Source organism: Protopterus annectens, chromosome 2.part0 (genome assembly GCF_019279795.1).
Source record: "Protopterus annectens isolate FY-2018-M chromosome 2.part0, PAN1.0, whole genome shotgun sequence".
In the NCBI taxonomy this organism is placed as follows: domain Eukaryota; kingdom Metazoa; phylum Chordata; order Ceratodontiformes; family Protopteridae; genus Protopterus; species Protopterus annectens.
The window spans coordinates 717,484,651-717,503,033 of record NC_056728.1 but is presented as its reverse complement, the minus strand read 5'-3'; the positions used below and the strand labels follow the sequence as shown (position 1 = coordinate 717,503,033).

The 18,383-nt window shown below is 35.6% G+C and overlaps 1 protein-coding gene across 1 annotated transcript in view; it reads left to right on the top strand.

Moving 5' to 3' along the window:
• The window catches only part of LPAR1 (lysophosphatidic acid receptor 1), a 238,869-nt gene extending 235,052 nt beyond the window's left edge, over positions 1 to 3,817 (top strand). The window contains exon 3 of the mRNA XM_044061035.1: positions 2,829 to 3,817. Coding sequence (XP_043916970.1) covers positions 2,829 to 3,130 — 302 coding nt within the window. The 3' untranslated portion in view covers positions 3,131 to 3,817. The remainder of the gene's footprint in view (positions 1 to 2,828) is intronic.
• The last annotated feature ends 14,566 nt before the right edge of the window (positions 3,818 to 18,383 follow it).

Sequence of the window (18,383 nt, the reverse complement as noted above, 5' to 3'; positions counted from 1 at the left end):
TTGTTTTTGAGCTATTTGACAGGATGCAATCGTGAATGGCAATATCTCTTGGTAGTTTGAACATTTGGTAAATTCCACCAAGGATGTTAGTTTTAGGACCTTTTAACTGAAATCCAGCATTGCCTGTAACCATTGAGAGAACATAATCTGCTGTGCTTTTGATAATGCCTTCGGCCCCTGGCATCAGTTCCAAACTACAGAATGAGTTCTCCTTGCTAGTCAAATAGCTCTGCTGCAACCAACATTCTAATTGTATTTTAGCCAAAAGCTGTGGTGTTCTGAACTACTACAAAAGGAAATCTGTTCCCCCACTGGGAATTCATGGCTAGGTTTAAAACTGCCCACACACACACACACACACACACACACACACATATATATATATATATATATATATATATATATATATATATATATATACACACACACACACACACACACACATATATATATATATATATATATATACATATACACGCACACACACATAATATATATATATATTTATATATATATATATATATATATCTCGTCATGCAACTTGATCCCACATTATCATTTTCCATGATATTGACATAGCAAAAATGAGTCATCTCCAGTATGCTATAAGCTTGCTACACAACCATGTTTTCTCACAGCTGAAGCTCAGCAAACACTGAGTAATGGGATCCTAAAATCTATTTTAGAATACAGTCTGATTTTCTCAAAAAGTCTGTGTTTGATGCTGCCTGTGGCAAAGTTTCAGAGAAGCTTAAGCAAGTACAGCTATGAAGGCACATATGTAAAGAAGGGGCGGGGAATGTTTCTGACTTGTCATCCTCAAATCAGAAGACATTATTTATGTCAATTTGGTCAGTTTCTTAAATATGAAGTTCATTGAAAGCTAAGTAACTGTCTTTTTGAAGTGCCCTTTATTTTTTTTTTTTTTTTACAGGTAAGCTCTCCATATCCCTATGTGTTCTGCACCCCCCATCCTTAATACAATCACTGGGATCGGTGCAACATTCTATGCACAATAGACTCAAAATTTTCATGGTCAATATTTCATTTTTTTTATCATTTATTTAATGTATCTGTTTCGAAATCTATTACCAGTATTTTCTTCTGCTGTTACCTTTGTATTTATTTATCTTTTCTATTCATTGTATTAGTATTCGATTCTTTTTTTTTTTTTTTTGTGGTATTAATCTAGTTACCTATTTTACCATTACAATTATTTTCTTTCCTATACTGCTGTAATACTTTAGCTACATTCACACATTTCTACATGATCCTAATCCTGTGCAGTCTTATGGGGAAGCTGTAGCCTGTCCTGGCATTTAATGAGCACGGAGCACAAAAGCTCATCCCAGAGGGTGTGCCAATCCATCTTGAGATGCACTCACTCACACACATCCCTCTTACGAACAGCTGAGAAAACTGACAGTTTTCCTATGGTAGGTCATCAGTTTCTACTTCTTTCTTCCGTATCATCTTATATTTTATGTTGTCGTGTATTTTAGTCTTTTGAAACTTTATTTTCCTCCCTTACCATATGCTATTTCTATTTGGTATAATAGGTACCTTTCTCAGTATTTCTCTTAGTTCATATTTAACTTTATTGGTTTAGTTATTTTTTGTCTCCCTCCTGCTTGCAATCCATTATGATAGCTAACTAAGTATCTAAAATATGTGTGTTTTTATATCTTGGAAAGATACCGTTTTTGTTATATTCTTTCAAAGCATTCACTTGTTCTTCCCTTTAGCAAGGACTGTTAATTATTCAGTTTGCATCTCTTTTGGTTTATTTTTCAAATAGTTTTGCCTCATATGGTTCTAGATATTTTATGAGTACAATTTTTGGGCATTTGCTGGTCTGTATTTGCGAGTAATACATATTGAAGTTAGATGTTCCCACTGCAGTGAGTGTCATACAGGAAGAAAGCGTGTGTGTGCATGCATCTGTCTGTGCGTGCATGTGTTGATGCTACAAAAATGACTTGTTTTTGTCTAAAAGTTAATTGTATAGGGTTGTTTGTACAATGCAGTGAAACAAGTTCAGATAATGCAGTTACTGCTTCAAGTAGTCAATATAAGCAACCCCCATACAGTTATTAACCTTAAAGAAGAAAGTAGTAATGGATTTATTTCCTGTTCAGTTAAGCATGCTTGAATTGTAAAGCGGAGCTTATCCATAGTTACAAGAGGAGCTTCTTTAGCTAATAGCGTAATATAGTTTATTTTTTTCTTCATGATATTTGATTGTAATTGATAAGTTATATATCTGCAGTAAAGTGCCTCTAGAATGTTTTATGTAATGGCAGATTTGTTTTGCTGTTTCTGTTTTTATCCTGTCACATTGATGTTTTGAATGCATATGTGACAATTTGTGGAACTTGTTTGATCTGCCAGCTGAGATGCACTGTATTGGCTGCCCTTTCCCTTGTAATTAGATGGTTGAATGCTTCAGAAAATTTGGTGCAACTGAACTTGTAGGCCATAGTTTTGGATGATCCTGATTTGGAGAAGTGACCGTCAACAGCTTTAAAGGTAGCACAAGGTCTTTTGTTTTAGCAGAGGTACCACCATTTAGTCAGCATTGTAGCCCTTTTTTATGTATATCAGACTGCTCCATTCTCACTTATTTTCATATTTTTTTCTGTCTCAGTCAAAAATCTGAAGTTGATAAACCAGTCCTTTGCACTTGGCAGAAATGAATAGTAGAAAATATTGAATCATTTAAAGCAAATTGAAGAAACTTCAGTAAGATTAGACATTTATGAAAGAGCCTTACAAATTTTGTTCAGTCCATACTGAATTATTAACTTTATTTATTTTTTTCTTTGCAGGGGCATTTATTGTTTGTTGGACTCCAGGTCTTGTCTTGCTACTTCTGGATGTTTTTTGCCCAAAGTGTGATGTTCTTGTGTATGAAAAGTTCTTTTTGCTGCTAGCTGAATTCAACTCTGCAATGAACCCTATTATCTACTCTTACCGTGACAAGGAAATGAGTTTGACTTTTAAACAGATACTGTGCTGTCAGCGCACTGAAACCGCCAACGGTCCAACTGAGGGTTCAGATCGCTCAGCATCATCACTAAACCACACCATCTTGGCTGGCATGAACAGTAATGACCACTCTGTTGTTTAGATGGACCCAAAAGCTCCTAGGGATGCCATTGTTTTCAGTCTGACTGTATCTGAACTAGTGTCAAGCAGAGAAGCCTAAAATGAAATGTGTGGTTGAACTTCTGTGAAGCATTCCTCAGATGGTACAAAACAGCAGAAGTAGAAACATTTGCTGTCAGAGCTAATAATCATGGAAACTGCACTCTGTCATGTAGTTCTGACATTAGTTTCCATCATTATCTTCATAATAAAGCTTGAGTCGCACACTATCAACTCTTGGATGATCTGCCAGTTTAACTAGACTGTAATGCCAGTGGGGGGATTTTTTTTTAATAAGCTCCTAGATGCTTCACCATTATCTACATTTAGAAATTTAGGCTACTTCAAATATGAAGTGAATTTCATACGGTAACAACCTATTTAATACCATCAGCATGCTCATGATGGAATGTTTTATGGAAAATGAGAACATTCATAATCCTTTTTAATAGTTACACTGCCATAACTGCTAAAATACTTTTTTCTAATATTGCCAGATTGGTGATACATTCTGTTTTGCCAGCCAGTTGCAGATGTTTAAATACACAATAGTGTTGTAAGAAGGGATATGTTGTATACTGCACCTTATAAAAACACAGTATTATATTGATGTCTTGACTACACAGTATTTAACAGATCCACTAATAAACAGGGTACAGTGTTGATCAAAGGCATTTTCCTTTTTTGTTTTTCATTTTGTAACTAAAATTATGCCATAGGTTGAAAAGTGAAAGCATACGATTTATACTACCATTAGGATCAATGATAGATTTTATAGCCTTGTATACATTGGAAAACGCTCTGGTATCCTAAAGTTAGCATGATGCCAGCATGTAATTTTTGCATAACACTGCCTAAACTTAGAATTGGTGCTGAGAAAGAAAAACACACACACAGACAAAAAAACAAATATTTGCCTGGCCATCTTATTCTTTGCACTCCTTTTTGGCTGAAACCCTTCCTGAGAACAGATGATGCCATGTTTCATAACATATTTTTGTAGGACCGCTGTAAGTCTCCTCCTGTACCACAAGTTGCACTCCTTCAAAGGTCTTTCCTTCTGTGTCTTAGTAGTAATATCTTCTTTTCATATTGACTCATCTATTTGACGTGGCTCATCTATAAGGGGAAAAAAAGACAGAGAAAGAGAGAGAGACGGGACCATGATCTGTTGAGCTAACTCTGATTTCTAAGTTGCAGTGAAGCTTGCTGTAAAGATATGGTGATTTAATTTGATCATAATCTCCTGACTAGGAGAATACATGCTCTAGCAGCCAGTCACTTGTTTGTTTTGAGAAATCCTTGGTTCACTGTTAATGCAGAGGTTGACAGACATCTAGGATGACTGACTAGCTTTACATTTTCTTTCCGAAAAGAAAATGAGCTTTAATGTGTATTGGTCATGTTCTAAAGCAAGTGTAAGTAAAACATCTTTGGAGCTGGATATGTCCTGCTTATCAGTTATGCAGTTTTTTATACAAAAATTGCATTATTTGTGCATTTTATTTTGTTGGTAAGAACTGCTCCCTTAATGTGTAACACTGTTATATTTCTGTGTTAAATGCATCAGAAATAATTTCTTACTTCCTAGAAAGACAAGTTGTTGAGTAATTCTTGTAGGTGAGACTCCTCACAATGTGATGATGTAGTAGTGAAACCACAGTGTAAGTAAAAAGCAACTCCTCCATAGAGGTAAGTTCTTTTCAGTTACCCACAATGTTTTGCAGTTGTATGTAAGTAATTGCTCAGTACCTACCATGGCATCATGTTGTAGGTGTGTTTATAGAGAAAAACCTAAGTAAACAGTGAAGCTAAAAGATCAAACATCACACTGTAATCCTTACCTTTTACAAAATCACTTGCAGCTTCATTATGAAGAGTACAGCAGGAAAGTTACTTGCAAACATGACCATTACACTTTGTGCAAGATAACATCAGTAGATAGTGATACTTATGCAGGTGGGTGATGAAAAGATGCAGTTTATATTTCTCCATTACAGATACTTGTACTCCAGTTTGAGTCTTATCTGAGGTGGTGCTTTGTTGAGGTCGTATGTCTTGCTCTTGTTTGTGTAAGTTATTGCTGGGCTTTGCAGTTGCATTTCATATTTCAGTGATATGCAAACATGTTGACTGGTGGTATTACATTATCAGTAGTTGAGCTGTAACTGTGAGTGTATGTGCACTTTTGTGTGTGCTCATTCATGCACAGTGCCGTGGACTGACATTTCATCCAGGGCTGGGTACTGCCATGTGCCCACTGCTTTCCATGGTAGATGCTGGACACTGCAACCTAGATTAGATAAAAGCATTTATAGGAAAATAAATAAATAAAAATATTAAGAAAAAAAACAATCTGAAAACTTCAGTTTCAGAATAGTTAAACACTTTCATCTCCACCAAATACAAGACTTCATCTAAACTATTCATTCACAAAAAAAGCCTTATTTAAATGCAGCATTGTATGTCATGTGACCAAACCTTAACAAAACACCCAAATATAAAAATAAAAGAAAGTTAATAGTAATAATACATTAAAATGTTTTAAACCACTTAAAACGTACATCTTTTCATTTTAACACTCCCTGCATACTAAACTTTTAATTTAATCTTGGTGATGTACTTGCATCAAGACTGAGCTGCCATTGTAACTTCAGAGTATCTAATACTGCTTCGTAGGTGGGTAATTCATAGACCTTCTCTTTGTGGAGTACATTTTGTTTAACTAGTTCTGCAGAGAAATAAATAGGTAAGTAAAGAAATAAATATGGCAAGCAGTGAGCATCTAAATTAATCTAGACCGCAGTTGAAACCCTGGAGACAAAATCACTTTTAATCATTTATTCATTCAATTTCCAATGTGTGTTTTTATCCTATTCAAGGTCATAAGAGAGGTGGAGAGGTGAAGCCTATCTCAGCAAGCACTGTGTTTATGGCACGGAACCAAGTCTACTGTAATAAACATACACACACACACACACACACACACACACACACATATATATGTATACATATATATATATATATATATATATAGATATATATATATATACATACATACACACATGCATGCGCCACACACACACACACACACACACGTATAAAGAGACAGACTCACACAAAGTAGCACAAACATTAATGTACACAGACACTTCTGTGTTCAGCTTGGAGAATCACCAATTTGGCATGTGTTTGGGATTTTCAAAGAAGTAAGAGACTAAAGATATCACAACAAATATACAAAAGTTACCATCACCAGGCTGCAATAACTGAATAAATATCTTCTTTATTTTCATACTTTTAAAGAAATTTTCTGGCTGTATGGAATTTTGCCTTCAGAGAGAGAATAATAGAAACAAACCATGTATAAACTGCAAGGAAAGTATGCAATCTCTGTGCAGAAGACATCTCAGCTGGAAACTGAACTGGAGAAGGCAACTGTATGGGGGAATAACATTCACCGTTGTATTTTAAAGTTAATTGTAATCCGATTAAAATATCAGTAATTGTCTAATGTAATAAAAAAAAAGTGTGGCTTGAAATATTTCTCTGGAGATATGAACTGTTTTGAATGATTTGTCCTTTTTTTCTTGTGCCAGATATCACTGCAAGCAAATTTGTCTGTCCCTACAGTCCTACATGTCAGGAACGAACTCTGCTGTTCCACTGTAAACTTGCAGTGTCTTTTGGGAAAAGAAAGTGAATTAATGGTGGGACATGCGGTGTATAACCATGTCTGTGCATGTTGCAAATATCTTAAGAATGTAAATAAAAGTTCATGTCGTGTAACAGATCAGTTAGTATAAATAACTGTTCAGCACATTAACCTTGTAAAAGATGCTATTATATACATATTTACATTAATTATTTATTATTGTATGCAGATGTATATGCAAGTCGGTTTCTTCTGTGTAGATCCTACACAAACTTTACTGCATACGTTTATTTTATTTATTTTCTTGAGGTCCTGCAGTTCCACAGATAAGCTCATCAGTGGCTTGTAGAATGACATCATTGCAGTTGTGCAATTTTTAATACGTCCATATGTACCTATCCTCCTGGGCATGCTTTTCACAATGTTGGTGCACACTGAGAGGTCAGATTTCACTGTCAGAGACTGGAGGAAAATTGCACCCCATGTGAACCATTATAGATCCTTTTGAATTATACGTTCCGCACTCTGTTAAAACTTCAGCTTACATTAACCTATTTGAAGTTACTTTTAGTTTTTTTAAGGGGGTGCCATGAAAAATTTGTTATGATTATCTGGCAAGAAGCTAATAATATTGTGTTTGCATATGTGAAAGCATGTATAGAAAGCTGCTACTTTTTTTATTCCCATGCATCTCCATATTAAGTCTATCCGTTCTTATCAAAGAATAGTATGTTTCTTCGTGAGTATGAAAAATGTGAAGCTCAGTTTTATTGTTTGAAGCCCACTGTTGAGAATATGAATTTCTCTATACAGTTTAAAACAGAGTTTTTGGATGTTGAACCAGTGGTCCCTCTGCATGCAGCAACCCCTGATTTGGTTGGGCAAAAATGTATTTTTGAGAAGGCAGTCAAGAAACAGTCTATTTAAATTTGTTTGGTGGGCAAAATATCTGCATACATTGAATTACATGTAGGAGCTGCCAATATACTGCATGCTGTTTGTAGACATTTTTTCTTTACAATGTATTGGATAAAGTTTGATTGTAGACCTTAAGCAAAAGATATGAAATTAGCTTATGGTGTGATAGAAATGTTTAGGAATAGTGCTGAGCTGAAACACTAAACTAACCTGAGGAAATCTGTATTATAAGTTACATCATTAGTTTTAGGTCCGTCACTACTATCTATGACTATTTCCTTACATCGAAATAATATAGAATAATACAGGGTAGTAATATTCAGCTATGATGTACAGGTAAATAATGTTGAATTAGCAGCCAAACATTAATTTTGATTACTAATCCTACAGTAAAAAGCTTGAATTTACTGTTAAAATTATCATGTGAATATATGATTTTTTTTAAAGGGAAGGAGCAGAGTATGGAAACAGAAATATATGTATACTTACTATACTTATTTTTAAAAAAATATTTTTGTGAAATATAAGAATAGCTTTTGATAAACTTCATATGAAATACCAGGATTACATTTCAAGGCATATAGTATTAAATAAGACTAATCCAATGCATGTCACTGTGGCAGGGAGGAGAGGGAGTCCTGACATCAGTCCAGGTGCTAGGGTTTGACAAGCAGCTTTGGCACTGAAGGAGCCAGGCAAGAAAGAAGAGGAGGAGTTAAAGGAAATGGCCCACTCCCCTCCCTCTGAGTAGAGAGGAGAGGAGACCACTCAGAGAGCACACAGAGAGGTCAGATTTTACTGGCAGAGACTGGAGTAAATTATCTTCCATGCTCACGTTTGATGTTCTTCGTGTTTCACTGTTGCAGTCATCACATTTGGGTTATCTGCTTGCAGTAGCCCTCAGTCGGCTGTACTTTTTGTGAGGTTGTTTACTGGCATGTCTCCCTTGCAGAAGTGAAAGCTAAAAGACCCAGCCACTCTTCGCTTTTAAATTACTTAAATCTCCTGTTATGAAGGCCCATGGGATATATGCAAATGAACCCTTAAGGCTACAAACGTGTTTCAACTACATGGCTTCTGAATGCCCAAGACTTTCAAGGGAAACATCCCAGAACCATTTATTTATTTCAAGACCTACCTTGTTTAGAATATTCATCTGTGCACATTAGGTAGAGCATGAAGAAAGGTTCTGTAAACCACTCTTGATGACTGCATTGGCCACGGTCTCTCATGGCTGACCCTTTTCTCATTGATACAGAATGAATGGGTTGATTGGACTGGAGGGAACTGATGATTGCCAGGCATTCGGGGTTCAGTGTGGAGTGAAAAAAAAGAATAATCATGAAAAAAATGTGAAATAATTACAGAAGTGTCTTCACAACTCAAAAACAAATTTTTAATTAGTTTCATGGTATTGGCATGTTTTCCGAAAACATTCAGTCAAGTTTTGACTGAACTAATTTCTAAATATATGCAGTTTGTTGTAATAAGTCTTTACAGTTTTACTGCTTAGTATGCCATAATTGTATTCTAGTGCAACAGCTATGATGTAATGTTCTAAGTACTTAGAAAAATCTTGATGCATATTAAAACTACATGGTTGGTTAGTGACAGTTCCTAAGAGAGGTCATTTTAAACTTGATGCGTTTAATACCATTTTCACTGATTAATATTTCAGTTTTTAATTGGAGCACATATTGTCTAGTGTGCTAACTGTAGAAAAGGAACTTATAAACTGCAATGTGGGAACTTGTGTGTTAAATGCACATTCATTTCCATTGTAATGATCATGCCATTTTGCTGTGTGTTACACCTAGATTGCATTTAGCCATGAAGGAAAATAAGTCTTAAAGATGAAACAACTTTTGTATTGAGTACTCATATTTTCATTTCTTGTTGTATTTAAATGTTAATTATGCTGCTGTTCAGTCTTTGTAAAATAAAGAGTATGCTGCTGTGGACAAGAATGAGTAACAAATAGTGCCGTCTCACCAGTGATCATTTATCCTTCCATATACCGAGTGAATGCAATGCTTCATCTTAATGTAGGACCAGACTTTGACTCTTGTTCTTCAAAAGGAATGCTTTCTACAAGATGACATTTAGCGGTGGCAAAGCCAGATAATCAGCATTACCTTGTTATGGTAAAAATGTAATAAAGATTTTTATTAGTAGCCAAGTTTATTACAAAGTCTGTGCTGCTCTCATGTTTAAGTAGGGGTCTTTTCTTCAGTAGTGACATCACTAACAGCATCATCATCATCATATGATGTAACATAACACTCTAAAGGTAACAGCTGGAAAGGTGTATTTGCATGGCTGATTCTTTGCTTAAATTGATAAGTTTCTGTGTGTGTACTGCACCTTGCAGTTGGTGCTGGTGCATTTGCATGGCTTTTTTTTTTAAATACTAGATTTGTCATTTAATAATTTTCATTTTTCCTGAGTGGTGGATGATGAAAAATGACTTGAAATATTACTACACTCTGTCTTTAAGTACAATTCTTTATTAAATGAAAGGTCATTTTTGGATATATCATTGCATCTTAATATTGATGCCCTATGCAGTCATTGCTTGAGGTATGAAGTGAGATGTATTCTAAATATTCTGTGATTGTCCTCAGTCAGAACATTCAAGCTGGTAATCTCAGTTTAGGAAACAAAAAATGTAGAGTACTTGATCACGTCAGAGGAAAGGAAAAGAACGGATTTTGCTATCAAAGGAATAGTTGAAATAGTCTAATTAAGCTATATTTAGATACTTAAGTATCATCAGACTATAATCCTAAGATTTTTTTCCGTGGATTTTAAATGAGGGCTCTTTAATTGTTTAGTTATTATTTTACCTCACTTTGAGGTAAGATCAGCTGTAAGGTCAGCTTGTGATGCTTATGAAAAAGTGGCTTGTATTCTATCTTAGGGTGTTAATGTGTAGAATGTTAACAATTAGACTGATGTTAAGTTGTTGAAAATGTTAACATGTGTCTGCTTTTGGGGCCTTTGCTTCCATGAGTCTTCCGTGCAAGTTATAGACAAATCTCTCCATATTTACAGTGGTACTTTTATTCACATTTAGCATAGTGGTCTTTTTGTGACTCATACTGACCCAGACACCTAATGTATTACCTTTCATGTTACTAAACAAATAGTTATTTGAAACGTACAAATAATTTGTATAAAGGCAAGCTGGGGGAGTGCTGCATAATAAATGGTAATTGTGATGGGAGTATCTGCGTGTTTTAACTCATGCAGTGCTACCATCAATACTTTTGCAACAAAAACAGCAATGCAAGGGTTTGAATTATAGTAGTAGTAGTACCAATTAATATACAAAGGCAGATAGCCTTAAGAGTTTATAGTAAATGCGCAATGCTACCTTGGGTAATTGGCAAATCCAACCACACCCAAAAAGAGTTTGTACTGGGCAGTTTCATTTAACATTATAACCACCGTCTCTACAGAATTTCATCCTACTCAGAGTCCAGTGCTTCTGTTTGCACTCTTGCCAGCAGTAATTAAAACATGACCAAAATTATTACTGTCACAGGATCTGTTAATATTTCCCACAGTGGATGGTGGTATGAATCATAAGTCTGCAGCTCCAAAGCCTTCCCAAGTTTTCAGCAAAGCTACCATCAGTTTGTCAATGCTAGCAAGTAAGCACACTTGTTGATTTATTTTACTGTTAAGTCATAACCTTCATGTAAATTGTAGAAAATAGTTCTGATCTGCCGCCACCTTTCGATGGGTATCGAGTAACAAGTGAAATGCATAAACCTTTAAGCTAAAGAGTAACCATTCAGCCATAAACATCCAGACCTAATAAGCTCTTCACTTAAAGTATAGGACTTTCTCGCTAAATATGCAAGCAGTACAAAACTTACATAAAGAATTGCAAAAAAGCATTACAGCAATATTCAAAAGTAACTATCTGATTCTGGCTAAAGGATGTACTTTTCCCTTACTGTCACTGGCTTTTATAAACCAAATAGAATGTTCAGCATCCTCACAGATAGTATAATACATTGTTAACTTTGACTTCCAAGGGCATCTGATCAAAAAGCAGATATGGAATTATTCGGAAACCATACATTTCCATGGTAGTAAGTGTACATTTCGATATATGCAGATTTGCATATTTCTTTAAAAAATTATACTGTTACCAAGCATTTAATTCATTCAGTACAGCTTGCTCCACTTCCCTTTGGAAGCAACATTTTGTTTTTAATTTTCTTTGTTTTCCTCAACACTAGACTAAATCAAGTTTTTTTTTTTTTTTTTTTTTTTTGTGAGATACATTGAAGAAATTAAGTTTAATGTAATCTCATATCTTAACCAGTTTTCTTGTTTTGAAAGTCTCTGACTTTTTGATGATAGGGTGGAATGGTGCTAAACCTTTGGGATTACCAAACTGCTGCATCACTTTTCCATCTAGCGTCTCTTTAGAAGTTCCTTTTCTGTAAAACATCCCCCTTTTTTCCAGTATACAGTTGCAGCTATTGAGGACCAGGAACCTGGAATCTGAGCTGTGCCTGCTCTTACCCTCTCTTTGTAATCCTCCCCATTTCTGCTTTTAACAGAAGTCCAGAACCTTTCAATGACTGTCTCATATTTAACCTCACTACTCTCAATTATTTCTTGCTTTGAAATGATTCCTTTCAGATGATGTGCATCACCTCCTGAAAGCAGTGGTCCTAGTTCAAGCTTTTTGTTAACACCTCACCCTTTTCCTGAAGTAGCCTCCTCACCAGCCTTTACTGAAGGTGTCAACACTGACTTGGTCTCAGCCTGTGCAGCCATTCCTATGCTTATGTGTAACAATATGCACACAGGATACCATGTTATTCAAGTCTACTTATTAGAATATCTCCTGGGATGCATCAGACCCTTCCATATTCTTGTGTCTTAGCCCCTCTTCCCAGTCCAAAGAAACTGGTTAATCGCACTTGAAAAAAAATGTCCCTCCCTTGGCCCTAACTGAAATGGGCTACTCGGGCAGGGGCTACTTCTCTTGGACAATGGCAGGCTTAACAGTGGTTACCTCTAATACATTATTCTTCTTAGCACTGTTGGTTGTATTCCAGGGTACAGGCCCTTGTGATAATTTAGAACATTTGCAGTTTCAAGGGAACCTACCACTATTGTGTGGCTGCTTTTATTAACTTCCTCACAAGGCTTCAATGCCTCACCCTGTCACTATGGACTTTTGAACCTTATATGCCTCATGTTTCACTCAGAATATTTTACTCCCAGACTTTGTAATGTTTTTGAAGCACCGTTTTGCCTCTGTTCATATGCAGTCCAGTGTAAAGCTTTAAGCTGTCCAATGGGTTCCCATGTATCCATATCTGGATTATGCACATGGTATTATGCAGTTGTGCCCTGTTGGCTATATAGAGGCAATCAATGTTCCCAATTTCCTTAACACTGTTGCACCCCTGATCTGCTAACTATTCCCTCATCATCTTAGGCAAAATATGGCATTCTTGTATCCTTATCGTTAAATCTCTTAGCCTTTCAAAATTAAAATCATTGATTTGTTTTCCTCCGGTCCATCTCTAAAAGCATTCATATTACATCTCCCTTTTTTGTGTTGTCTGAATTTTTCCTATAAGATTCAAGAGTCAGTTAACATGTTCAACTGAACAATGTGTTGCAGGTATAATACAGTGGAGACAGTTTTTTTTTTTCAATTTATATGTGGTTTATTTACAGTGAAAAAAGTCCAGGCTATGTTTTTTTCAACTTAAAAGAAAAGCACTCTACTGCTTAACATATTTTTGCTTACTTTACAGTTCCCCTTTTAAAGTGTCAGTGAGACACAGCAGTCATTATAGTTCACGGGTTTGGAATTACAGCTGTGGGCAAGTTGCTTGCAGTCAGAAGTACTTGCACAGCTAAGCTCCTGGTACTGCTTGAGTAAATCCACAAAGAGGAACATTTTACTTCTTGAATAGATATACAGGGCTCCCCTCAATTCTTCTGGCATTTTCCACTGCTTTTTCTAATCAGGATCTACCTAAAGTCTGCAATTTCTTAAAATGCCTTTCTGTGAAAGGCAAACATATCAGTTGTTGAGCTTCCAGACTTTTTATCATCATTTCTGCAGGTGATTCACACTGTATACTGCTACCGTTTTGTACTACCATAATATGTTGTCTACACACACCACCATCAGTTTTTTTTAACCATAATAGTCAATTCACTATCTACTCCACAAGTGCTACTTCAATTGCTCCAGTGGCACAGGCTAAGCTATTGGGAATAACCATAGACTCCCACCTAAAATTTGATAGTCATCTGAACTTAACTATTAAAAAAGTACATGCCAAACTGGGGTCACTCTACCATATCAAACCATTTCTTACCAACAACACAAGATCAGCCATTGCTCGCTCCCAACTTCTATCCACCCTACTCTATGCATCTCCCATTCTGACTAATCTCAACAAAACTGAACTAAGAAAAATGGAAGCTTGCTATATATAACAGAATTGCCCGCTTTGCTGCAAATTGCTCATATAGAACTCATCACTGTACTGCTTTGAGACAGCTCCACTGGCTTGAACTGCCCAACCTCCTAACCTACAATCAGCTCTGCCTCTGTCATTCTATCTATTACCTCCCCAATAAGTGTCCTGCCCTCAAAAACCTAGTACAACATCACTCAGCCAAAAGGCCTCTTAGATCATCAAGCAAACTACTACTAGAAGTCACCAACAGCTACAATAGCTTTGAAGATGCACTATAGAGTAGTTTGGTGGCTAAAAAATGGAACTCTGTCCCTACTAGCATTCAAAACACATCATCCAAAGCCTCCTTTAAAGACCTAATCAGGCAACATCTCAAGCAAAGTTGGCAGTGCCATGATTTCTCCCCAGGCTAGTGAAAGCGGGTAACATATACATACTAAATCTAGAGCGATTGATAATAGTTTTTCAATCTTACTCACAAACACTGGCTAATCTACAATGTATGTACTGTACCTGTGTACTATGTATGTATTCTACCTACGTTCCAAAGTTCAGCCGTACACCACAAATCTATTACTTACCTTTATTTTTAAAATTAATATTTTTTTTATTGTTCTCTCCACTGTAACTGTTTGTGCCGCATACCACTGTAAAAACATGTCTCTTGTAATTTGTGTGTATACTGATCATGTCTGAATAACTAAATGTGTCTGTAATTTTTCTTTGTGAAGCTTTTCTCCCCGGGCCTCTGCTGAAAAAGGGCCTTTTCGGCTCAGTCAGACACCCCCGGTTAACAAATGTAAAATAAAATAAAATAAAAATAAAAATATGGTATATGTACATCACATCTCACCAGAACAGCATTTCCTGACATAAATTCACCACCATGCCACAAGCTTTTAACTTTTATTGTTATTCAGGCAGTCCGCATCTGACATTTTGGTCCCAGCTTGCATTTCTTTATCCATGAGAACTGGAATTAAAAACCTCACCCATTGCTCTTCTTTAATTAGTGCTGATTTGTGTCAAATGCCTGAATAAAAACATGAATCTTTACCTGTTTTTATACTGATGAATTTGATACTGATCTTGACATCTAGACTTTGGCTTCCTCCATTAATCAAGTGTCTTGAACAAAGATTAAGCTTTTCTCCTCCTCCAGCTTCTGCCTCTCCCTTTCTTTGCAACCTCAACCTGGTTTATTTTCCCAGCAGCCGCAATTTCTGGGCATTTTCCTTTGCGCCTTATACTACTTTTAATTTTAACTTAGTTCTGAAATCATCTGGTGTGGAATGAATTGTTGTTGTGCATGCTCTATACCAGCAGCCATTACCTGGCTGACACTCTTTTCATTACTCTACATTTCAGCTGCACATAAATGGCTGCTTATATCTTCCTTGTGCATATGAAATTCATTTGCTATTACCCTCCTTAGAAAATTGCAATAATTACATTTTCCATACTCTTACCTAATGTTTGATTGTTTATTAACTACTCTGACCAGAAAATAAACACAACTGCAGTTCAGAATATACTTATATGTATTTTTGTATATTTTCTTGTGGATGCAAGTATACATACACATTTGATGACCACAAATGTTTTGCAGACTATACAAGGGCAATTTATATGATCTCCCTACTGTCACCAAGTGTTGTGCTAGACAGAGTCTGTGGGTTTTATCTCTTGCACGATTGCAGTCAGTATTTAATTGTGATGACACCAGCAATATTTCAACTTGACTCTTTATATACTGAGGCAATTGGACTTTAAGTTAATGTCCACTGGTCTTGAGTAATAGCCATGCTTTGTCACATCCAAGTGATCTTTACAACATGCAGCAACACTTCATTTATGATCATTGGTTCATAATATTTTCAGCCATCTTAGACTGAGCCAAATACCTTCCATTGCAGTCTTAACAGAAATTAAAACTTGAGCAAAATTATTTTGCTCCCAGAAGTTTTATGGAGTATTTTCTAGGATGGGTGAGTAGGTGGCTACTGTCTAGCACCAAACATTCTCTTCCTAAGTTTACGGTAATGTTGCCACCAGTAAACCAAAACTCTGAGCACTCACCTTTCAAACAGCATATACCGTAGAATTAAAAATGCATCATATGAAATAAACCATTCTAAGCTTATGAATGAGCCATAAGGCAATTACTTTGCAAATAAGTATGTATACAGTAAATTACTTTTATAACAAATTGAAAAGAAACATTTTAACAGATAATGCACATGCAGTTATCTAACATCTAAACTCAAAGCTGTTTCTGGCTTAAAGATATACTATGTCCTTAATGTCTCTGGCTTTTAAGACAAAATTATAACTGTTTAAACACCTTGTAGGCTGTATAATACCATGGTAACAACCACAATCCTGTCTATTTATACATCCTTAAACAAGATTTGCCATGGCTTTAGTCTGAATTTTAGAAGCTGTCCTTGTTTGTATAGTAAAATTTTAAGTGCAAATGTGAAGGTTTCAACAATCTAGTGTCCAATGAAAAATCATTATCAAGTGACTTGACTAAGCATCTTCAAAGGAGTACTAGTCTTGCACTGCAGAGAGGGATGGACATTTCTACACTGCAGGATGTTCATTTTATGAGTAGAACTTTACACATTTTTTTAAATATTGCACATTTACTGAATACTTTCTTCAATATAGATTTGCAACATCTTAATTCATTTCTCAGGCCTCTTCCTTTGGAGGAACATCATTTTTTTAAAGTTTATTACACTTTTTCTCACAGCAGTGTTAAGAAATGTATACATATACCACCCTTCCTAATGATTTTCTGTTTTAGTTATGTTCTCTGAACAGCTGAATTTTAAAAATGTTAGCTGAAAATACAAGTGAGATAGCATTACATCCCATGTATATTATCTACAAAATGTATTTACACTATGAAATACTTTGTAAATGTTTGAATACCTTTGTGAGGTTCCTAATATCCTGTTTGCCACCTTTTTTTGGTAGCTCAGTATGAAAATGGACATAAAACATTTTATGTGTGATATATACAGAAAATACAATGATGGTATAGACTCAGCCTTTACATTTCACCATAGAAGTTAATCAATTATGGATTATTTTCACTGTATACAGAACGGACAGACAAGCTTTGCACCTTAATTTGTATAACCCCTTTCGTATGAAATTTCTGGAGCCCTCTAATTCTTCATACAACATTGTTTTTTAATTGTCAGATACTTTCTTTGTATTTTTCTAAAATTGTACTGTTAAAATGGAATGTGGTGTATAACTTGGCCAGATGCATGTAGTGAATGTGGGAAGAGAAATGATTGAATTGAAAATGCAAATTCTACCATCAAACAAAATCCTGTTAATCTGATCTAAAGATTCTTATTTTTAATACCATATGTTGATGCATGTAGTTTAGCAGAATCATTTTAGCTGATATTCTGTTCTTTCATAAATTCCTTATGTAATGGTATGCTAAACAAACAAATAAAAAAAACTATAGTCAGTTGGTGTCATCAGCAAGTGGCCAGAAGAAAGAAGGACAGAAATGAAGAGATTGAATTTCGCCGAGAAACAGACTGGGAAAACTGAGAATATGTCTTTAGTAATTTAAATAGTAGAAGGGATCTGACTATCTCAGCATTTTCTGTACATGTCTTTAAGATGCTTTCACAACTCCTTATTTTTTAACAAATTTCTATCATTGGTAAAACAGACTGAATTAATATTTAGTACAATGCATTACACCTGGGTTGGAAATGGGGGAATGCAGGATGAGGAAGAAATCAGCTATTGGTTGGGAAGAAGGGGGTGTTGGTGGCATAATATTGACTGTGAATGGTGTTCACAGAACTCTTTCTCTGAACCATTTTGTATAATCTTTACACTAATCATCCAGAACTCAGTAATTCTGTAGGGTATACAAAACGTGTACATTAATCTGAGGTGTTTTATAACACATCATTGCTGTGAAGTGCTGCAAGGATTTGTTTTTCCATCTCCTGGATTTTCCTCCAATCAGCTCCCATGGCCCCTCCCACACTTAAATAACTGACCTGTTGAATGTGATGTATTAGAACAAGAACACTTATCCATCTACTTGCTTAACTGAATGAACTACTGGAAACTTCAACAAGGTGTTCCCACAGGAAGGGTATCAGAGAGTCTCGTAGATCTGCTAGCTAAAGTGATTTTATCTG